Here is a 25,414-nt window from a genome sequence, read left to right on the forward strand (position 1 = left end):
CATTTTTGTTGAACACGTGCTAATGTGTAGAGTTGCTCGGTTGCTTTTGGTGAATACTATAGAGTTCTTCCAGCAGTATTTACAATAAACAAATGTGGCTTCCACCAAAATGCAGCTCTGCTGATAACATTCTCTCCCTGATCCTCCAGTCGGGAGAGGATGTCACCAAAAGCACCACCATTTCATACTAAATATGGTGGCGCTTTCTTTGAGGTCCTATCCTCTGATTGGAGGATCAAGGAGAGGACTTCTCCAGAAGTGCCACCATTTGGCAGGTTATGTCAGTGGAGATGCAACCAAGATAGAAGATTGAAGATAGAAGTGAGCAGAGAATTGACAAGATAAAAGATAGACGATGAAGAAGGAGATGTGGTTGGCAGAAGCAGAAATGGTCGGCAGAGAAGGTAGGGAAACACTTAGATAGTGTGAGATAGAGTGAGTGTGAATGAGAGCAAATGTGGGCACCAGGCAACAAATTTCAATCCCAAATTAAAAATGCCCCAGAATTTTCAGCCGAACCAAATAGTCAGGGAACATGATTCGTCTGAATCATCTTTTTGCACATGTCTAATATTTATATATATACTCAGCAATGAGTTAAAAAAAACCATATGCAACACAAAGATTCATTAACCCACAGGTCCCTTACAAGTTACACATACCAAAATTGGAAAATTTAGAGTAGACTCAAAAGTGAAGAGTGCACAGGCTCAATGTATACTGTAACTAGTAACACAATTAAGTCAATATTTGTGGATTCTCAAATATGAAATATATTTTTTTATCAGTTCTTACACTTATGCTAACAATATATTAAAAAACAAGCAATTTTACTTTGTCACCACTAGGTGGTGCCAGATGTTTAAACATTTTATATATATACCGTATATATATATATATATATATATATATATATATATATATATATATATATATATATGTGTCTAAATAAACACACACAAATACATACAAATACATACACACTATAGATTTTAGAGGGTTGTGCATCCCGTTGCAACTGCAACATTGAATTTATTAAAGTATCGTATTCAAAATATACATCTGTAGAAAATTATAATAGAGTTAGTTTATTATAGATCATTATAGAACATTACATGGTCTGTAATGATTGTATTCTAAGTTGTGTTAAAATGTAACACTTAACTATTTTTTATTTTTTTTTTAGATATTTCCAGTATGGGACCTGATTCAATGATCCCTCTAAAGGTTAGCTGGATTTAACAGAGGTAAAAAACACATGGTCAACGATTCAATGAGCTGTCAAAGCCCACACGTGTTGTAGATAAGGGGAACAGCCTCCCTGCAGAAGTGATAGAGGCTAATGCAGTCAGGGAATTTAAACATGCACGGGAAAGACATACAGCTTTCCTAAATCTAAGACAAGACCAAAGATTGATTAAGGTTTGAGTCTTTACATTAGCTCAATTCAATCTGCTATGCAAAATTTACTGCATAGCAGATTGAATTTCCGGGGGGGGGGGTCTATTGTGCAAAACTAGCACACAGCAGATGCACAAAGTATTACAATTACACGGATCAATTACACCTTTCATTACCATATTAAATGCAATACAGAATGGTATAATGTATGTAATGCAGGGTTAATATGGATCTAATTTGTATAAAAAAAGTAGGTGCTAGCAATTTGCTGAAATATGTCAATGTAAAGTACATGATGGTTTGCACCAGTGAAGATTGACAGAATTTGGCATGAAGCCCAGACAGGTGAATCTTCATAATTGGTTAAGGCATCTTGTTTAGTATTGACATATGCATGGAAAAAGTTGTACCATCAATATGATGATAATGTGTAGGGTTTTATATACATCTATATATATATATATATAAACGTTTAAATTGAAAAAGGAAATTGTAAGTTACCTTCAATAACTGTGTATGTAAGGTTGAACAGTTTGTTAAAATCAGCACTTGTTACTTGACTACATGTGCTAGGAGCTAAAAGGCAAATGATTTTTTTTAAGAATATTATATCTCAATAGCTGATGAAGGCACACGAGAATTTTAAAAGGAAATACCGGTACTTAACAGAGGGTAATTTCCAGAGATGACGCACAGTGAAGTTAATTATGCTAAACTTGGAGAATGGAAAAATCCCTGAACTGTCACATTTCACTGAAGTCAAAATTGGAGCCAAGATGGAAGAAATGAATTCTGCATGGCTTGTTCCAGTGCAATGACATCCCTTGTGTATCTAATGAAAAGGTTTGTATTTGGTTTCAGACACACAAACACAACTGTAATCCCAGAAGGAATAGGTAGTGCCAGCCAAGACCTAATTGAGAGGCAATACATTTCGCTAGGAAGATACTACCCGGCTTACTGCGGAATTACTGAATTAATCCCCATTCTTCATATCACTGTGTCCAGAACAATTGACATATGTTTACTGATGCGTTGCAAGTTATTTATTTAGATGTGACATGCCATTTTAACAACTTTAAGACATTTTAACCATTTTGAAGATGTTTCAAATACAACCACATGCCTATTTCAGACTGTCACCTTATACTCCTATGCTCCTGGACAGTACAAAACCTGTTGCAAAGAAAAACCAAGACAGAAAATAAAGGGCCAGCAAAGAAAAAATAAAATAGCTAGAAAATATAAATGCTAACTGATATTATTATTATTATTATTATTATTATTATTATTATTATTATTATCTTTTACTTATGTAGCGCCAACAATTTATACAGTGCTTCTTACAATACAAATATTCAAGGGGTGCTAGAATTGAAATACTAAGAAAAAATGATATATTGGGTAGAGAAGTACCGCAAATTTACAATCTAGAAGGATTGGGGTGAAGAGAAACATAAAGTATGGAGATAGGGGAGAAGTAGTGTGGGTTGTATGATCGAAATATTTAAATTGTTAAACATTCTTCCAATTGTATGTACTACAACTTATGCAAAAATACAACACTTTCTGGACATTTGTCACATTTCAAATCCACCAGTTCAAAATATCCCCACAAAAATGTATATTTCTGGAAAGCTGATGCCCCAGGGCGCATCTGGGAGCTTGTATAAACTATTACCAAAACAGAGTTAAGAAATGGTATAGGTTAAATTATCTAGATAACTAGAATAGAGTAATCAAAGCTTAAAAACAGGTTTGTGCCCTTATAAGTTTTTATTTTATATAAAGTATGTTTGCTTCCCTGTATTTTACTAAAAAACTACGTTTTAAGAAACTTTTGGTTTTGCTTTGGTTTTTGGTGGTAGTGTATATGTACATTTTTTAGCATAACTGTGATTGGCTGTTTTGATCTTGTGTCTAAGAACTTGTCATGCCGGTGTTTGGCCACCAATCTCCTATTAGAGGGCACTTTTTCCTTATATTATAGAGTTGGCTCATGTCAGTAGGGGGCAATACGTGCCATTTGGATAGACATTCATAAGATATGATTAAGTGTCATAAATATGCTAAAAAAAACCCCACACAATTTAGGGGAAGAAAATGTGAGTTTGTGGTCCTAGTGTGTATCCAATGGATGGTTGGGACCTGTGGCTTAGTGATGCGCCAGGAACCGTTGGGTAGGAGTCCACATGGAGGCCCCTACCACCACTGAATGCATGACATTTTTTGCCTTTTTAACTCTAAAAGGAACACTTTCTTGCCACTAATTTGGCTGCTAACCGTCAGACCATGGAGAAGGAAGGCAGCTGGAGCTCTGTACTGTAAATTAAAATATTCAGATCACGTTAATATTCATTTTGCTTTAGTGGTACTGTCAGGTAAGAAGCTCAGTGATGCTCCAAGGACCTTCAACTATACTACAGTCATAGAAATACTAATAGAAATAGATTTCACAATACCACATATTTTACATCCATGTAACTACTGTAACAAATGCCAGCTCTGCAATGCTGCCGCATGATGTTGAATAACAATCTTCTTACAGATATCTTTGACACAAGAAGTTCGTCTGCAGTTGAGTCTTGTAATTCCACGAGACCCATGATAAAAAAGTGAACTTTACATCCACTGCTGGTTGTATCTGATGAGTGACATTGAAACAGCTGCTGTGAACTTATAGAGGGTTATGTATCAACATGCCACTGATTTGCTTTGGTGAATAGTTATTGTGTTATGTAATGTTAGTGTACTTTCCATTAGTCATTCCTTCTCTTTTGCCCAATACATTACTTTTAGCTAAAGTGAACATGTAAACAAAAAGCATGCCAACATACATTTTTCCAACATGCGTGTGACAGTGTGGAGCTAAGTTGGTATGTCATCTGGAGAAAGAAGGTGCATCCATCCATATAATATAAAAACAACACACGTTGTTATGCCATGTAATTGTTTAACAAATTATTCCAAAAGGCCAAATTAAGATAGATTAATTGTACATCATTTAGAATTTTCTATTTTTTTAACCAGAGAGTTCACTACAGTCTTTCTGAAAAGTGCAAAAGTACAAAAGACTTCCAGCAACATTATCATATGGATTTTACTCATAAATGTTTTAGAACATTAGAATTCTCCATTTTCATACACTCATAACTAAGTGGTTAATTCACATATAAAGACTGTGCAAAACAATGTTTTTTGTGAATTTGTCTTTGAAATGGTCCAATAACATTCCTAAATTCTACCATTTACAGTTCATTATTATGTACAGACTACACACAAACCATAAAGAAACACTAGCTTACCCCAAACATACAGTCCAAGTCTCTTATTGCTGATCATCCAATTTCAAGTATACCCTGAATAGACTTGGGGCATCTGTCCCCCTTGGCACCCATTAGCCACACCGTTGGTATGTAACAGGTCCTTTTCAAGGGGCCCTTTTTTGTTATATTATATTCTAAGGATTCAGTACACAACAGCTGTTTAGGTTACAGGCAGATTAATATATCCTAGGTTATTTAGTTATTTTTCAGTCTTGTGCAAACAATGAATCAGTATTGTTGCTACTTGTGTTTTCAAGGTCAGCAATAGCTTTTGACATTTCTTCACAGCAGATTTAACAAAACATTTACAAATAAATTCACCGTGAGGAAAGCCTTGGGGAGTAGTCATAACTGACCCAAATTAAAAAAAAAGAGGTGTTCAAGTAAACCTATAATTGAATAGGTGTTTAGAATCGGTAATAAATTAATAGGGACACTTTATATTACAGGAGCAAGCAGGCTTAAACTAATTTCATCTGAAGCCTGCTCAGAAAAGACCAAACTGACCTAACAACAAAACATCAGATGATAATTGCCAATAATTGTCCCATTTGGTAATCACACAAGAATCCAGGCTAGCTCTTCAAACTAGAATAAAAGCTAATTTAATAAAAGGAACTGGGCAAATCAGAGATGCTATTATCTTTTTTTGAGTAGTTTATTTGCCACAGTATTACCAGAAGTAGCAAAACAGTAAAACACATACTAAGTTAATAAAATAACTGAGTGATTTATTTGTAAGTGAAACAGTTTTGATTACTTTAGCTTCAATGCAATACAATGTAAAGCAGTAAACCAAGTACGGGTGCTCCAAAACCAGGATAAAGAAATCCAGTAGACATGTAAGCCTAATGTTAGTAATGGGGAAGCAAATAAAAATGAAAGGCAAGAGAATACTTTAATTAAGGATGCCTGCTGGATCACAGACTGTATAATTGTAAATCAAAGGTGGTCAAGTTGGAATTGAGGTTTAAGGGTAGCCTAGTAATCCTAGGCCAGAATATGTCACTGCATAAAAGTTCTCCCTATATAAAGTATATTGCTAAGCACTTCCTCCAGCATACCTACCAGTAATGGCACAAGGTTCAGTGGATTCAATTCAGGGGTTAAGGATATCCCCCCTCATTTGTAGGCCAGTCAGGGAGGATCACCCCCAACTGCCCATTACATTGTAAACCAGATGGGCATACACACTTCTCTGATTGGGAAACAGAGTGCCCCATGATATGGCTTTTAACCCCCCGTATGCCACTCTGCCTCCAGAAATGCCTTTTAACCCCTATATGCCACTCTGACTCCAGAAATGCAATATAACCCCCCTGCCATTCTTTCCCATGATATGCCTTTTAACCCCCCTATATGGAGGCAGAGTGGCATATAGGGGTTAAAGGGCATATCAAGGAGGCAGAGTGGAATATAGGGAGTTAAAAGGCATATCTGGAGAAGAGTGGCAAATAGGAGGTTAAAATGCATGTTAGGGAGGTAGAGTGGCATGTATGGATGTATAAGGCATATCTGGGGGTTAGAGTGTCAAAAAGGGGGTTAAGAGGCATTACTTGTGGCAAAGTGGGTTATTAGGGAGGCAGAGCGGCATATGGGGGTATTAGGCATTTCTGGGAGGCAGAGTGTTAAATAAAAGTAAATAAAAAGTCATAGTTTTTATTAAATATGAAAAAATAGTTTACATGTGAATCAATATTTACTAGAAAAACTTTTTTTCCCTATAGGGAAGTTTTATATTTAGGATTAATATTAAAAATTTGGGGGGTCGTCTTCTAATCAGGGTCGTCTTCTAATCGGTAATTATAATAGACCACTAGAAACGGGTGTGAAGATGGACACTAACCCTCCATCTTTTACTACTCTAGCACTGAAACCTTAAAAAAAATTGCAAAGGTTCCAGATCTCAACAACGCACAGGGCAATAAATCGCAATCTAAACATCTAAAAAGGGGGTTTTATTGTCCATTTTCTTTTTGCCCCAAATGTGGTGCAGAAGGACCTCTCTATCTTGTCTCTTGGAGAGGCTGGAGTGGGGTGTAGGAGGGGTGGGACTGAGTCTGCCTCATTCTCCTTCAGTCTCTCTTCTGCATCCCATCCAGCTGCAAACAGGCAGGTTCCCACCCTTCACATGCACTGCACAGACAGATCACTGCTGAACTGAACTAAGCTCTTCTTGGCAAAGTAGTTTACATAAAGGATTTCAGCATGATCTTTCTTCTCGGAATATGGTTTTGCTTTTCTCTTTCCATGGCTGATCTAGGACCTAATATTATTCAGAACAACCTTATAGAATTTACTATGACAAATGGCATTGGAAACAAAGTGAGTATCCTATACATCTTTGTCACTTTTTGGTACATTTGTGTGCTAATCTTTTTTTTTTTTTGTATGTAACTCAATTCAGTCAGTCAATTAATAAATTGTCTAGTCTGTTAACTTCTTGTTAGTGGTGCAATGGCAAGCTGCAAATACCTGTGGAACTCAAAGGGTTAAACCCTGGTGCCCAACTCTTTGCAAGAAATAAATACTATGTTGAAAAAATACATTATGAAACAAAAGCTGCCTGTGCAAATAGTTGAACGTTGCTATTATTATTATTATTATTATTATTATTATTGTTACTATTATTATTTTTATTATTAAACTTATAAACTCCTCCTCCCAGAAATGTAGGACTTTGGGAGTGGGGTATTGAACACACCCCTCTGGCACATGTAAGCTTCATATACATAATTACTTGCACAGTGTGGGCCAAATTTGCAAAACAATAACACCATAATACACCTAGAAATGATAGAAAGATGTATTGAGTTGCCTTTTACTAGAGGTGTTGGGACATGCACAAGTCTGGATTTAGCACACAGAAAACAGGCAAATTAGATTCTCCTAGGACCAGTATGCAGATATCACACAGTTCACATCTTAAAGCTGTCATTTGAAGGGTTAATATATTGAATTAACCTGTTCTGAAATTACAGGGCCTAATTTTTTAACCACTGTATGGTACTATCTAACTTTTACATGTATTTGACTTTGTAATCAACTATTAAAGGCAATTGGCTTTTAACCAAATGTTCCCTGAACAATGTCTCACCAATTAAGTCACCTGGATATACCACACGTTATTATTATTTATTGATTTATATAACATCATTATATTCCGCAGGGCTTTATAATGAATTAACAATACAGATGCATGTTGCTTAGTATAATGTACTGTTGCTAGTGATTTCCAAAGGTACACATCGTACCTTGCATTGTAAAGAGACTGTCTATGTCATAATTTGGGATATTGAATTGGACATTTATGCCATTAATTTTGCTTGTGCCACACCAGGCTTTCACTGACAAAGCACTTTTACGGTATTTTTAGAAACTTATAGTACAGGAGACTAATCGTCTTATTGCCTTGGTGATATGCAGTAATTTCCCCTAGTCTGAATTAAACACACAATATAAATAAAATATACACAGTGTATCACAATAATACACAAATAATACACTACACTCACTCAGAATAGAAGAATCTACCCCTTTAGTTTGGAGTATTTTTTTTTTCAGGAAGAGAAGTAAAGGTAACATAGTTTCATCACTGAAGAAATATTGGTGGGCTGCATGATTTAAGTAAGAAAAAAACAGCTAATGTAGATAGACAACAATGAAAAAGTTAACTATAATGTGGATTTAGTGACCCATTAATGCCATTATGCCCACCATTTATCTTTCAGGAGGTGCTGAAAAGGTAATGCATAGTTAATGCATTATGCAGGACCAGCTATGCTGTGAATTGACTTCTCTCATATAAATGTTGTAGGTCCTAAATCAGAGGAAAGGGTAATTCTGGGCTACTCTGTTTAGAGTTTGGGGCCACTACTGAAGTACTTTGTTGTTGTTGGGTTTTTTGTATGATTTACATCTGACCACATAGTCACTGTTAACCTGATTTTGGAATAATATCCTGATTGGACCTGTTATCTGCTCCTTTCTGTGAGCTTTTCATACAGTTCTGTTTGGATAATGTGAGTTGATCAGGATTGGATGGTCATGTTGAGTGTATTGATGTATTGAGCGATGTGTTTTGTCCCATGATATTATCAACACTGTTGTCTATGATTGTCCCTGGGATAGTCACCTTCACTGTCCTAAGGGCACTTTTCCCAGTAGGCCACCTCCCCTGGGGCATATAGATTTTGGCCCTACAGTTGCATTATTACGATGTAATATCCGGAGCAACACTAACTGGTGGACATGGCCGGAGGTAAAAGTGAGGCTGCTTGTACAATGTGAGAAAGCTGTGTTTATGGATGTGTACTTGTTTGGTGGCCAAAAATGGCACAGACACTATGTTTAGGAGCACTGATACGATGTTTAGGGACAAAGATGGCACCTGCCAACTGTTTGTGGACACTAACAAGTTGTTTGAAGGCAAAGAGGTCACAAGCAGGATGCTTAGGAGTACAGACAAGCTGGGGCAAAGATGGCAAAGACATGCTTTTTGGGGGCCATGATGACACAGACAAACTGGGGAAAATGGCACATACAACCTGTTTGGGGGCAAACATGGCACAGACAAACTGTTTTGGAGGCAAAGGTGGCACATACAACTGTTTTGGGACAAAGGATGCATTGTGGGACATGTTGCTTGTCAAGTTGGGGCATCGAGGCCCCCTGGTTTCTAGTTCCACCCCTGTGTTAAATTGTAGAAATTAATAAAAAAAATTGTTAAATAGACATGACGAGATGTTATGTTAGGGAGCATGAAGATGGATATGATTGTGGTACAATATGGGGTGATAATGGGGATAATTATATGGTGGTACGGGGATAATGCTCATGGTTGGGTATTGGAATTACCGGTAATTATGATGTTGGGGGCATGATGATGGCCAGGGGTAGGTCTATACTAACACATACACACATACAGCCACTTGCATACATGCATGCACACACCCTTACAACATAAAATGCAATTAAATATACATGCACACTAACAGCTACAGTAACACTATACACTTATATATACATACAGAAACCACTCCTACATCAAACACTTACACACACAGACTGACCCTCCAACACCATACATTTATACATACATTCACATGGTCACTCTAACAAATGTTCCACCCTTCGCAGCCTGGAATACTCAAGCCTCTGCGCTGCTCATTTCCTTCAGCAATCACTAGTGGCCGCCCTGCTCACTCTAAAGCACCCAGACCTGATTACCATGTTCAGCTGAACCCTGTTACCTGGATCAAGCCTGCCTATTTAAACTTGCCCAGCCCTTCAGTCAGGGCCTTTGCATTGAAGTTGGTGGACCGTTTTGCTCTGTCCCTGTGTACCTGATTCCTGACTTGTTATTTGGCTTCCTGAGTACCTGATCCTGACTTGTTCCTGCTTTGAGCCCTGCCAAGTGGGCTATCTGCCGTGCGCCCCACCCAGAGGGCTATCTGCCGTGCGCCCCACCCAAAGGGTTTCCAGCCTAGAGACTTACCACCTGTATTTGTTGTTTATACCATCATCTGCAATACAGATCATATCACTGTATTCTGCCTGTGGTTTGTTTCTTGTGCCTGTCTTTAACACCCCCCAAAGTCATTATGCATTGCGGGGTACAGACGGAACTCCTTGTATCCTGGGCTCCTACCAGATCTGTTTACCCGGTTCATGACACAAAGCTCTGGAACCAAAATTCCAGTCTAAGCATAAATCCCTAAGAATATCCTCTCATCATTTTAGAACTGCTTATTGCTCCTGTAGGCTCAGTGTTTAGTCACATTTTCACTGACCCCAACGGCTTTTCCATTTACTCTCCAGCTGAATTGCATTTTTGCCAAAATACACTGGCTCACGCACAGCTAAAGTGGGTGAGCAAATCCTGTGCCAGACCATTTACAAACAGTGTGAAGCAGGGAAAAAATTGTTTTGTAGCTGGATTTCAATAGGTTGTATGATACCCACTGATAAACCCATTGTTCAGGGTAATTCAGTGCAAGATCTATTAAGTTATTTAAGTAATTTAAATAACGAAAATATATATATATATATATATATATATATATATACCATTTTATCTTAGCAAGAACAATCAGTTCACGCTAAGACCCCCCTCCACACCTCACATTGTATACAAGCTTCTTCTTAAATGACTACATTCAGCATGTGACCAAATACCAGTTACATGAATTGAAACGTGTTCCTCTTGAGGACACAGTTAATAGTGTATGGTGTAAATGGGCATATAGACCATGTATTCATTATATAACTTTTATTTCATTAAACATAATTACTGTTTATTGTCTTTGTCTGTAGGCTGGATCTCGGACTCCAAGACAAGCTTCTCCCTTCCCCAGGAGAGTAAGTGTTACCCTAAATTAACAACAACTTAAATAAATTTTGAACTGGATAAACAATAACAGTAAAGGGTTTCTAAACTTTTGTTATGGATGATTGTTACATGTGGGCATGTATGGCATGTATGCAACTGTGTGGGCATCAACATTTTCTTTTCCACATCTATCCACAGACAGTAGACATGACACTTACATGGACTACAACAACCTAGTTATCTGTCAAGTCCAACCATATTGCAAGCATGACCAATATTACTCACTTGCTGTATTTATTTATTTATTAAGGCAAAAAATATGTGTTAGGTACTGTGTGTAAGAAACCTTCATCCAATACAACTATGAATGTTTCCTAAGTGAGCAACTAACTTCTGATGGACATTTTCTGATCATACAGGACACACATCTTGCAGCTGTCTTTCTTGTTACACTGAAATGATCGTAAATAGGAGTCTCCTATGAATGTATGTTAGTAATGTTATCCTCATCTTTCCATATCTTGGACCACGATCTTGATGATGTTGTTTTGAATTTACACTTTATATATATATATATATATATATATATATATATATATATATATATATATATATATATATATATATATATATATTATTTATTTATTTAATTGATTTAATTTCAATGTATAGAATAATTTGGGCAAAAATCCTGACCACCATCAACAGAAATAAACTGTGTAGTTGAACTTGAAAATACTAACTTTAGAGATTAATGTAAATTCTTCTTTTTAAAGGAAACCAAACCTCAACTTACAGAATTTAGTGTGAAATCTACTATTATATCCCGCTATGCTTTCACTGCTGTTTCCTGCACCATGGTCAATCGAGCAGCTGATGCTAAGGATACGGTATTCCAGATGCAGATTCCAGCTGCTGCTTTTGTCTCCAACTTCACCATGTACGTATAAGATAGAGAAAAAGGCTTGTTAGTTCAAGTGCATTGGCAAACAGCATTCAACTTATATGGCTGTACTGTGTCGAATACAACTCTGAAACCTATGGCAAGAAGTTAACCGATACGGTTACAAAATAAAGGACATTCTGTATAATTTGTATAAAATTTTGCAATACACAGCTTTTTTTTGTGTTTTGGTTTCATGATTTATGATGTATTTTGCAGAGCTTGTTCTTCAGGGTCAAGGCAAATACAGTACCTATTTCTAAAGAATAAAATGTATTTAATATTACAGGTATGGTATAAGTGTCTTTCATGGTATCAATGATTGCTGGAATATCTAATTATATATTTCTTTACTTATGTGCAGGATAATTGGAGGCAGGACCTATCATAGTCACGTGACATGGAAAAAGGAAAAGACTGGTGAAAACAATATATACGACAGTACCAGGATCTATGGTGGTGAAAATGGGTGAGCAAAACAAATGATCCACAAATCCTCAATGTAGCCTCTAAACTAGCGTATTTGCTTGATTATAAGACGACCCTGATTATAAGACGACCCCCCAAAATCTGAATATTAATTTAGGAAAAAAAAGGCTGAATATAAGATGACCCTATAGGAAAAAAGTTTTACCAGTAAATGTTAATTATGTAAACAATGTTAATAATAAAAGCTATGATTGAGCAAAATATTTTGTTTTTAATTCCTTTTATTTTCCAACCTGCCCCCCAGTTATGCACATCTGCTCCCAGGCTTGTCACTCTTCCCTATAAATGCCTTAAACCCCCTATTTGCCACTGTGCCCCATGATATACCTTTTAACCCTCTATATGCCACTGTGCCCCATGATATGCCTTTTGACCCCTATGTGCCACTCTGCCTCCAGAAATGCCTTATACCCCTAGATGCCACTCTGGCATTTAGGGGGTTAAAAGGCATATTATTGGGCATATTGGGGAGATATAAGGCATTTCAGGAGGCAGAATGGCATTAAGGGGGTTAAAAGGCATATCATAGAGCACTCTACAGAAATGCCTTACTGTGTTGTCCGGGCAGCGCTGCAGCCGGAAGGAGGTGCGGTTAGCAGCGGGGGTTGTCTGTGTCCATCGCGCAGACCTTCCCCGGCTGTCAGAGAGAATTCAACGGTGAGGGGAACTCTGATCTCTGACAGCCGGGGAAGGTCTGCGTGATGGACGCAGACAACCCCCGCTGCTAACCGCATCTCCCTCCGGCTGCAGCAGAAGTTGTCTACGCGAATCGCGTAAACGTCTACACGCTGCCCCGGCTACACACCGGGGACTCAGAAGCACCGGTGAGCTGGAGGGGGGGGCATAACACAGGAGGATCCAGGTCCCCTGCAGCATTGCAGGGGATCTGGATCTTATTCTCATAGTCAGACCTATTTGAAGTCTGATTATAAGACGACCCTGATTATACCTCCTCTTATAATCGAGCAAATACGGTAATATAATGTATGATAAAACCATTGATACAAATACATATCAAAGCAAACTCTAACATAGCAATATAAAAAGACCTCACAAAGATTCAGTGAAAGTTAAAGAAAAAAACTGAAAAGTATACAGTTGATAATGAGAAACTCACTGTGACGATGTTCATGTATTCAGAAGTGATGTAGTGTCAGGCGCAGGCTGGCCCAGTGGCAGGAGTGCAGTGTGATCACGTAACGTAATATTATGTGACCACGCATTCATGGTGCACACTCATGCAGAGCCCGATTACATATAAAGTGAGTGCTTGAGTGTGTGTGTTAGTTTTGTGGCGCACTTTGTTTTACTTGCTTATTGGCCAAGAAGGTGCTAGCCCTCTTCTGTGCATTATGGATGGTCAATCTGGGATCTCCTTATTAACCCAGGGGGGTTCTTTTTGTTTTTCTTACTGCAAAGTGAGGAAATGGTTGATGTATTTTTAAAGGCAAAGTGTTATTTTTATATATTTTTATTGCTATATTGTACTTTTAATCTGAAGAGCCCATTTTATATTATATTTTTAATGCCTCGGCCTGTTTTCAAACCATTGTTAATATAATTTATGACAAAGCATATTCAAGTTAATGTACAAAGTTACAGAAATGTTTACCATAATATAGTAAGAAATGGTAAAGGCAGACTATTGTCTACTATGATTACTCGTTTGTTCCTAAATACAAAAATTGCTTTTATGAACTTAACCATTTTTAAATTAAAATAAATTAAAAAGAGTTTCAGTTATTCTAAAACCATGTGTTTTCCATGTTGAGTCCTTCTTATGGCTCATACATTTCCCACTCCTAAAACATGCACAAACTACTTGATTTTTTGCTTTTGCAATTCATTTAAATATTTTTATGTATTATTAGATACACTTCAATTCCTTCTGGAATATTGATCGGGTTTGTGTGTGAAGAAACCGTAACATAACCTGATTTTCTCAGAAAATTTCTTTATTTTGATCAATTTTGTTCCATAATGTTGAATGAGACAAAAAAAAGTCTCAGAATATGTAAATGTTTCTACAGGGTTAAGTTCTAAACTGGCATAGTAACAATTTGTGTAGCATTTTTAAAGATAATATTAATAATCCAATAGAACATATATGCCTTGGAATGTTTAATTAATGAGTTGTTGGTTTTAGCCTGTCACTTATCTACAAAAAAATCAAGTGGTTGGTATTTGGCATACAATTATATCCTAAATGAACTGGTAAAAATAATTGGACCATTCTATTTTTGTATGCAGAGAGCATGAAATGGAAACATTTAAGGCATCAGCAGTTATCCCAGGACGGAACAAAGCAGTTTTTCTCTTAATGTATGAAGAACTCCTCCAAAGACGCCTTGGGATGTACGAGCATGCTATCAGTGTCCGCCCGCAGCAATTAGTGGGTCGTCTTATGGTAGAGGTGAACATAGTTGAGAACTCAGGCATTACCTCCCTGGAGGTGCCTCCTTTCCAAAACACCAAACAGAAAGCCAAAACCACTGGTAAGTTTGCATCTTTTTTATTAGCATGTCACATGACAATGATAATCATTATAAGGCATTGATCTCTTTCTCTCTTTGCCTTCCTTACAATACGTGTTACTGTGTACCAAGAATTATGAGAGCATAAACAAAGAGGGTCTACCTTTGAGATAACCCCCATGATCTAACTCAATTTAAATCCATTAGGTCAACAGAAAAAGCATTTTAAGCCAAATAAGGGTTTCAGTGTGAAAGTAAATAAATATGTACATATCTCATGTGAAAACATTGTCTATATCATTTTCTTTCCCCTGAAGACAGGTCCTGTATGAATTTTGATGGATGAAATGTTATCATCTTGGAAACATCTATTTTTTGGAGGATAATTGTATTTCTTCCTCCCGATATGATGAAGGGGTTAATAAGTAGTGTGGGTTAATTGAGCATTGCTTATGGAATAGTGCTGAAAGCCCAGGCAAATGGTATTCCTCAATGGAATGTCTATCTGGGTGAGTTTATAATACATGAATGGCTGCTATAAGTGGCAATTAAACTACCCCGGAATGTAGATAATATGAGGCTATAACCTGCCACTTTACCTATAACGATTGCTTAAACAACATTTGAATTGTAATAAGTTAATTAAATTCTGTGCTTGTCACATAGCATCACTGAATTATTAATATTGTATTTCTAATGTAAGGCTCTGCATGAAAATATGTTTTGTTACAGAGCAGGTGTTCTAGTTCGTGTTTGGGATACACACGCACTAAATTCTGTAAATCACATTTTATAATTTCTAAAATGTAATATTGCAATTTGACATTTGCACAATATTTACACTATAAGAGCTCCCAAGAATGCATTTTACAACTCTGATTACACAACATCTTTACTTAATATGTATTATTCCATTCTTCCCAAATTGTTACTGTAATAGCAGCAACCTTTTAATTAATCAAAGGGTGGTTATATATTACATAGAAACATAGTAACATAGTTCATAAGGTTGAAAAAAGACCAAAGTCCATCAAGTTCAACCTATATACATATTGTGTCCCTACTGTGTTGATCCAGAGGAAGGCAAAAAACCCTTATGAAGCAGATGCCAATTGCCCCATACCAGGGGGAAAATTCCTTCCCGACTCCAAATATGGCAATCAGAATAAATCCCTGGATCAACGTTCTGTCCCTATTAATCTAATATCCATAACTTGTAATATTATTGCTTTCAAGAAACACGTCCAGGCTCCTTTTAAACTCTTTTATTGAGTTTACCATTACCACTTCCTCTGGCAGAGAGTTCCATAGTCTCACCGCTCTTACTGTAAAGAACCCCCGTCTGTGCTGGTGTAGAAACCTTCTTTCCTCCAGCCGTAGAGGATGTCCCCTTGTTAACTTTGTATTTTGTTTACAGATTAAAAGATACGGTTTTAAAGGTGCTGCCTCATTTTCAACTAAAATCAACACTTTTATTTTGATTTTATTGAGGTATCAAGCAAGTGAATATGGCTTATCATTCTACAAATACACACAACAAAGCATGAGATCAACGCATACCTAGCAAATACTATTTAAAAGAACCTAAGGTGAATATAGGAGATTCCGTCACACTATATGGCCATATATGCTTCGACCCCCACTACGTCAAAGTACCCCAACACCTGTGTGGAAGGCGGGCTGCTTAACCCTAACAGGTGACAACCTGCAAAAAAAAAATCAGCTCCTGACTTGGGGTACTTTGATGCAGTAAAGGGCTTAGCAATATGTGGCCATATAGTGTTTCGGAATCCCTAATATTTATGCTTCATATAGGTACATTTAAATAGTATTTACTGGGTGTGCGCTGATCAAGTATTAAGCCAGTATCACAACCTCATGCTGATGAGTCCCATGAAGGACGAAACATCTGTCCATGAGTGGTGATCTGTCTTCTTTTCCGCATCTCTGCATCTTCTCTAGTTCTTCTGTCTTCGTCCACTTCTCCCTGGTATCATTTCTGTTATCCAGGTTCTTCTGCAAATGGGTGGACCCTCCGCGTAACCCTCTCCTTCAATTAGAGGCTCCACCCTTTTGCAGAAGAACTCCAAGGGGACACAGGGAGTTGGAAACGGTTGGCGGAGAAGGTATGGCGACATTGAGAAAGTGTAGGAGAGTGTATGTAAGAGAGTGAGAGAACAACAAAAGCAACAAAATGCTTAATTTGCGTTTGTTTCGTTGGGGTCCCTCCTTATTTATGGACGTTCGTACAAATTGACACAATTGGCAAATTTTCATTAAAGTATGTATGAATCTGAATTAACAAGTCTAATTTCCAGTAATATGTTTTAACCCACTTTCCAGAGAATTAATTGTCCTCTCTTTTAGTTATGGGCATTTAGGGGATACATCTAATCCTCCACATGGTATGTGCAGCAACGTTTCAAAGGTTAAAAAATGCCAAAAAGTAGATTTACTAAGAAAAGAGCATGTGATCATGGTATAAAAAGAGGCATAGTTCATTTATAAATATACTGTATTTTCGGGGATTTGTACCAAAAACAGACCAAATTGACCAGCACATCTGAAGTGGCACAAATAATATTCAAATTATGTTTATACATATAGTTCTCGACCAACTAGATTATACGTATTGCGCTTATCTCATACTTGAGAAACCCTCATACACATACACATAACCCTCACTGTGATCATTGCTTAGGTAGCGTAAGTATTCATTTGTTATTAAAGCGTCTTCATTTGTTGAACAATCTAAATATTACAAAACATAATACCTTAATTTCAAGTCTTCCCATGATGCCTCTGATGTAGATTTATGTATTATTACTTGGGGAAGATGGTTACTGTAAGTGACATGTTATCATAGAAAAAGTAATCAAGGGTTGTAAACCCCAGGGAACGTTAATTTAAAATGTATTCCATTTATATTTCCATTCCATAGGCATGACTTGAAAATATAAGGGATATAGATACTGTGAGCATTATGTTTGAAAAGTGGTCTTATCACCATACACCCAGAGGAATGGTCCAATTAGCATTCCATTCCAGAATTACCTTCTGTACATAACCCCAGTGACTGCAGAGCTATAATTCTCCAACAAGGTCTAAAGATTTGTACCTCACTACAGAGCTGTTTTTTCTTATTTGCCTGGTTAATATGATTAAAAAAACATGCATCGGTCAACTTGTATCCGGGCCAAAAAATAATCTCTATATCCGCAATCACATCAACCCACGACCCATGGCACGCACACTCATCGAGTATGTGTGAACCAGTTAACGCATTGTTTATGTTGCATGTGTCATTTCCTACATCCACATCTGACAGGTTCTACAGGACATCCTGATTTCCACAGACAGGATCATTTTCCAGGTAACACCTGTAAGTTGATCGGCGATGGTATTATGTTTGCACCGTAACAAAACACATTGGGAACCGTGTATGGTATGGTTTGACTAGTTTTCCAAACTTAAGCAAATAGAATGATCACTTGGGTATTATTGTTATTTTTATTATTATTGTATTTTATGCAACCACAGAATAGCGAGAGAAGTCATGTGCAGTCACAGTGGAAAAGCCTTTTTTCGGTTCACATATCAAAATCTACTTTTTAGAAAGCTATAATGAATCTACATAGAATGTTTACTATGTATCTAACATAAATTACGGAAATGGAAGCATGCAGTCATTACTATGTATACATCTCAATTTAAAGACACAGTTACTGTCTTACTGCCCTGTCTTGTCTGCACTGTAAATGAACAATTAAAAAAACTGTGATTTCTATTTTTTGTATCCCCAAAGGCTTATGAATTTTAGTATCCTTCATCTTCTACTCTTTTGGTAACTAAGGTAGACAGTTACTTGCCTAGTTTTGGTCATGGAGGTGATTTTGTCCCTTGTTTCCGAGAGTTTGTCAGTGAGTTGTGTTGGGTCTTTGCATTTCTTGTTGGGGGTGCTTTGAGGATTAAACCCAGGGGTACACCATGGGACCATTGGTATGGATCCCTGGCAAGCTGTCCTCAGTCATGCCATCAGCAGCGACCCTGTCAGAGAAGCATGGGTGCTAAAGAAAGCATATGAGAATGGGGAGTGGTTTTAATAAATGCATGAAAGGGGTTAATGCTGGATAAAATAAAAAAAAACTAACTTCTGTAGCATCTTATTATTTTTATTAAAGCTGTCAGTTTTTTTTTTCTTTCCTACGTTGTCACCTCTGGTAATGAATAAAGTATATTTTGTAAACTATTGTCAAATGAATTTACCAACAACAATAACCCAATTGTAATGTTCCCAAAGTTCATAAATAACTATTTAAAAAGCTTTCATGTTGGTCCAGTCAGGTATCAGTTGCTCTAGGAAATACGCTATGACAGATCCTTCTTTCTTCTTTTTTTTTAATGAAGAAATATGTTTGTTATCTGTGTGTCCTTATCAGGGGGAAGTAAAACTTCACCTTAAAAGATACACTACTTGAGACGTTCTAGTCACTACAATGGGTTGTTGTTTCACTGTTTTATCTGTATGAACAACGGAAAGAAACTGGAGACGGGAAATGTACTTTTAGGGGTATCAAGGGATTTGATTAGAAGGTGTCTCTGAAAAAGTTCTAAACTTAAAAGGTTAAAATGAATTTTTGTTCACTGTTGGTGAATTAACATTTTGGCATAAGTGTAAAAGCTACACGTTGCTACCTGTAGTAAAAGGGTAGAGCCTTACCATCACACCTGGGAAATGATCCCTTCATTTTCTGCATTGATTTAATTATACAGGTTTTTTATTTTGGCAATTTCCTAGCTAGAAGGAAAAGCATAAAGTCCCTGTTTCAATGTGTCTTGAGTATGTCCTAAAGGGCCAGCTTTTTCAGGGTACCTGTATTTGGTTCCACCGAGAATAACAACATGGAATTTGTGAAGAGCTATGCAGTTATTGGTACTTTTAAGAGTTTCAGGGGTTTTTTTTAATTGTTTTTCTCTTCAGTGTGAAACGTCCTGCTAATATGAGCCAGCTGGTTAATGTGGAACACAGCACTTCTATCACATCTCAGCTTCATTACTTACCTTAATCTTTACACTGGAATTTGTAGAGGTCATTGTTACTTGGAGTTTTGACTCTACATTTTCAATGAAAGCAATCTTTGGGTGGATAATTTGCTTATTTAGAGTTTTAGCAAGGAAGCTTGGTGGCTACAACCTGTTGATGACTGTAAATTAACTTTGTGTTAGATCCGTTTCAGATGAGTGAGAACCAATTGCACAATATGCAATAAATCATGTTTTTTGGTCTTTATGTAACATTTACCTAGATAGAAAGTTGCAAAACTCTTGAGATGCCTCTAAAATCATTGTTTAGTATTTTGAAGCTAATTTTATTTTTATTAATTTTCTCAAATAAACACATAATTGGAAACTTAATTTAAATTGCCCCATAAAGGTCTACTGTTCTGTTAAAGCAGCACACTAGAAACGGAAAAGAAAAGGGTTTAAATCATGAAAGAATGAGGGTTGTCTTTATGCAGGGCATACGATGCAGTTTCCCTAGGCACCTGGCTTTTATAACACCCATTGTAGCCTAGAGGTGGATAACGGCAAACCTGTTCTCCCTCTTGGCTGCATCACCTGCTGGTGTGGAGTGTTAGGATGTGATCTTATACTCTGGTACCTGACGACATGCAGACCACATAGGAGGAAGAGTTTGTAGAGAGGCCGGTGCCTTGCATTGAGGTACAGACGGCCCCTGGGGAGACTTTTGTCCCAAGGCCCTATTAAATATAAAGATGGCCCAAGAGAGTAGTGGGAATAAAATAGGTAATGCAATTCCCCTGCAGCCCCAGGTTTGAGGGCTGCCCCAATGCTACTGGATGAACCAAGGGACCCTTTGATGTTAATGACTTTTTTGTTTCAAGAACATCATAAGAAATTAAATGGCCATTTACCTGTTGGAAAGAGAGGGTAAAATTGTACATTAACCTAAAATGTATTTAGATTTCCATAAATAAAATTCAGCATAATTTACAAGGGCAGGCGTGACTCATGAATGAAAAACCTCACAATTTAGACGCTGTCCATTTTGCATCTTTTATAATGAAATACAGAGCCTTACGAGAGGAGATTAACAAGCTGCTCCCCAGAAAGGCATGTTAAATGGCAATTGTTACTAAAGTGAATCATATCGGACACGGAAAAACATATGATCTGAAGATTTGAAATTCAGTTGCCTGGGACAAGATGGTGTTTTAATTATGGAAAACTTGATGTAAAATAGAACACGTGTACACTTTTCTAATTAACTTCATCCTGTTGTATTAGGAGTTTTGGATAATGTTGTAGATGAATATAGATTTGACCATAATATATCTTGAATGAGTGGTTCCCTAGGCCTGACCCGGGGCAGTGCACCAGCCACCCCACCACTTAACCTCTGCAGCCACCGTCCCCTATGCTGAGCACCCTGTGTTTTAAGGGCGTGCGACATGGATTAAGTTCACTATTTAAGATGTGCCAAATAGCGGGCATAGGGTATAATAATAATAATGATCATCTGTGTTCATGATGAGTACGTGCCACACATTTTTATTTGCAGTCTATCTTACTGTATGGATTCCCCTTGTATGCTATTGAGCAAATGCCCAACAGCTGAATGGCTAAAATTGCCTACTTTAAGGGTGTGATGTCACCTCTGTTTTACAAATTGTCCTATAGACATACTGTAATTAACACTGTGCATCAATCAACACTATTAAATATCATAATGAAAACCTGCTGTTTGGGGCACTGGAAGACCTGTCTGGACACCCCTGATGATAATAAATGTGTACAAAAATAAGTTAGTGCACTTAGTTAAAAATGGACAGTTTGTATGTAACATTCATTCTACAGATGTAATTATGGGAACTTGGATTCTGAATACACCAGGAGAACAGCTTGAAAACACTAATAGTTTAACACTGCATGAAAAAATAGCAAATGATGTTCTAGAAATATGGGCACCTTCAAAAAGTTGTATCATCTCAATCAACTAAGTTGTGTCATTCATTTACTGTATGGATGCCATCTGCCAGAGTTAAATATTAAAACTCCCATGTGGTTCACTCATTTCACTGTCAGAAATTAGATGAACAAATGACTTAAATGTGAAAATGATTACTGCACTGAAATTACTAGCACTTTGAGTATCTCACCAGAATCAATCATTAACATCTAACATATTCTTTATTTCTCCGACAGACACGATCCCATCTCCTCCTCCTTCAACAGTTATCAACCAAACGGAAAACTTTGCAAGAATAACATTCAACCCTAATGTGATCTTACAAGCAAAGATTGCTCAGAAAGGCACCTTTGGGGATTTTGTAGTGCGATATGATGTAAAAAGAGAACTCAGTGTGGGAGACCTCCAGGTAAAATCATACAAAACAACAACTAGGTATGCATTATCTAGTAGGTGCGATGGGAATAATGTGTTTTAATGTAAAACTGTATTTGTTCTGTTGCAGGTATTAAATGGATACTTTGTGCACTATTTTGCACCAACAGATCTGCCTCCTCTGCCCAAAAATATAGTGTTTGTAATTGATACCAGCGCATCTATGGTGGGGACCAAAATTAAGCAGGTATAGATATCACTTGTGTCTGCTTCTTTAACCTTTTTATTAAACATTTTATAGTGAGCATTAAAAGCTACATTCTTCGCAGCACCCAGTCTTAGACATCAACAATAGTTTTGTTCCCCATAAATGTATGTGTAGATATGTTGATCTTTCATTGTATTTAACACTGTATTTTATTGTTCATTTCCAGGTGTAGATGTATTGCTATTACACTATAGTTCCCGTTACATACGAGTGTGCCCTAATCAGTTGTGCTTAGGTTTAGCATATTAATTAACAAAGCTGTGAAGTTTTTTTAGAGATCCCTTTAAGTCTTTAAAGTGGGGGTGCGGCCTATGTTCCCTCTAATTTTTCTTAGGTGGTGTGCGCACAAAATTTCTCTTGTGCAAAAATTTTCCCGGAGCCAAAATTTTGTGCGCACAATATGCTTCTGCAAATGTTAAATTTAAATTGTTATTCTATATTTTTGGTACAGCTCGCTCATGGTTAATAACACTACATTATAGTGTGATAATATAGTATAAGCTACACAACAGTATTACTTAGTGTAATGTCCTCCTGTCTGACAGACAAGCCTCTCTCCTAATGTCACAGTCCATATAAAGCTAAGTTGGTGGAGCTGAAAAAATTCACATTGCAAGGGGATGGAGCAATATATTTCCACCCCTTTTGACTCCACTTCCATGGTCTATTTTAAAGGTGAAATTCTCACTGTACGTCATGTCAAATTGTTCAATTGCCATCATTATGGCCAAAGTATCATTGATAAGTAAATACACCAACTATGCAAAAGAAAAAAAGGGGGAAAACAGTGTACAGGGTTTGGGTGACTTTACTACTTACCGTGCAGAGTTGCAGTAGATCAGGCAGACAGCCAAATGAAGCGTTGGACAGTGTTGCTGAATATTCAGGTTGGTCTCTTGGTCAGGCAATTGAGGGCTATTTCATTTCCCATCACACGGCAGTCTGCAGGAATCTGCAGGACAGTATTTTTATATATTAAATAAGAAAACAATGATTTCTGTAGGAGGAAAATAAAGAAAAATAGGAGGGGAAACAGTGTACAGGGTCTTGGGTGACTTTACTACTTACCGTTCAGAGTTGCAGTAGATCAGGCAGACAGCCAAATGAAGCATTGGACAGGGTGGCTTGAATATTTAGGTTGGTCTCTTGGTCAGGCAATTGAGGGCTATTTCATCTAACATCAAACGGCAATCTGCAGGACAGTATTTTTTATATATTAATGTTTCTTAAACATTAAAAAAATTATGATGGAAAATCTGCAAACTATACAATGGAGGCAAAAGCAAATGATTTACCCAATAATGTGATATATAAATAAGCAGTGTTTCCAAACATTAAAAATAAAGCTTACTAATGGGATTTATATTTTTTATTTTTATTTATTTATTTTACACAGGAGGCACAAACAGTAAGATTCAGCACTGCAGACAAATATAATTATCCAATAGTAGTACTAGACTCACCCATGAAAACACATTTCCTTTCGATGCTGGTGGCACCGGCTGGCTAGGGCTTCTGTTCTGTGGCTGGAAGTCTGGAACAGTGGCTACAAACATAATGACAATTGTGGCGTCTTAATGATTATTTTTATAGGCGTCCATTTGCCTATAAAAATAATCATTAAGACGCCAAAACCTGCTAGGTGTTAATAAATGAGGCATGAGCTAGAACGCCCTGAATTCCCGCCAAACGGTCAGCATACGCACTTGGGGGGGGGCAGTCAGCATACGCACTTGGGGGGGCAGTCAGCATACGCACTTGGGGGAGGCAGTCAGCAAGTAAAAAAAAAATAAAAAAATACAAAACTAAATTTCTGCTGATTTTTACATAGATTCTACAGGCAAAAATAACAGGAGACAATCTTTGGTTTTGTGAAATATTGTCCTAATGTGATACACAAATTAAAAAGTAAAAAAAAAAAAAAAAAAAAAAAAACACACAAGAAAAAAAAAACGGGAAATCGGAGGTAAATAATAATAATTAAATAATAATAAAGAAAGCACAATTTGCACCAGAACATATATGGGTATTTGCTCAACATAGTGAGGAAAGGTAGGATTTTTTTTTTCAAGAAATAATATAATGAACAATAAATAAAAGACCAGAGGAGCACAATAGAGAGAGAATACTCACCGCAAAACAGAAATTCACCAGGCTCGTGCAGAAAGCGGTCGGCGTCCTTCAGCTCTCTCCACACCTCTGCCTCTGCAACGGACTGCCCCCGAGCTTTTAAAAAGACAGACGCGTGACGTGCGACGTCACGACGTCGCGACGTCGCGTGTCTGTCTCACTGATTGCGGTTGGATGGATGGATGGATGACTGCCTGCCTGCCGAATCACGGTAAAGGATTTATTTTTTCATTTTTTTTTCTTGGTAAAAGCCGTTGTGCGCACAATTTTTCTTCGTGTGCGCTCTCATCAAAACTTATGTGCGCGCGCACAAGCGCACACCTTAGAGGGAACAGTGGGTGCGGCCTATATTCGGGGTCTAGCGCCCGACGCCCAGGGCATGCAGTCCCGGGCGCCGGGCAGGCAGCGGGGTTAGGATACAGATCCCCCGCAGCGGTGCAGGGGACCTGCATCCTACTCCCCGATACGCTCAGACAGCCTCCCCTGCAAGCACTTCCCACGGGGGGGGTGCCGGCACGGGAGGTTGTCTAAGCGCATCGTGCGGACCTCCGCACGATGCGTTTTACCTCTGCCCCCCCCCCCCGGACTTACCGGAGCAGACTCCCGGGTGTCTTGCGGGACCGGCGGGGGACATCTACGCAATACCGGAAGTTGTATTGCGTAGATGTCCCCCGCCGGCCCCGCAA

The 25,414-nt window shown here is 37.6% G+C and overlaps 1 protein-coding gene across 1 annotated transcript in view; it reads left to right on the forward strand.

Annotated features, from left to right (window-relative positions):
* Positions 1-355: 355 nt before the first annotated feature.
* Positions 356-25,414, forward strand: part of ITIH5 (inter-alpha-trypsin inhibitor heavy chain 5) — a 39,673-nt gene continuing 14,614 nt past the window's right edge. The window contains exons 1-8 of the mRNA XM_053463707.1: positions 356-404; positions 6,898-7,052; positions 11,043-11,087; positions 11,835-11,998; positions 12,366-12,460; positions 14,743-14,985; positions 22,192-22,364; positions 22,461-22,577. Coding sequence (XP_053319682.1) covers positions 356-404; positions 6,898-7,052; positions 11,043-11,087; positions 11,835-11,998; positions 12,366-12,460; positions 14,743-14,985; positions 22,192-22,364; positions 22,461-22,577 — 1,041 coding nt within the window. The remainder of the gene's footprint in view (positions 405-6,897; positions 7,053-11,042; positions 11,088-11,834; positions 11,999-12,365; positions 12,461-14,742; positions 14,986-22,191; positions 22,365-22,460; positions 22,578-25,414) is intronic.

Source organism: Spea bombifrons, chromosome 4 (genome assembly GCF_027358695.1).
Source record: "Spea bombifrons isolate aSpeBom1 chromosome 4, aSpeBom1.2.pri, whole genome shotgun sequence".
NCBI classification, from domain to species: Eukaryota; Metazoa; Chordata; class Amphibia; order Anura; family Pelobatidae; genus Spea; species Spea bombifrons.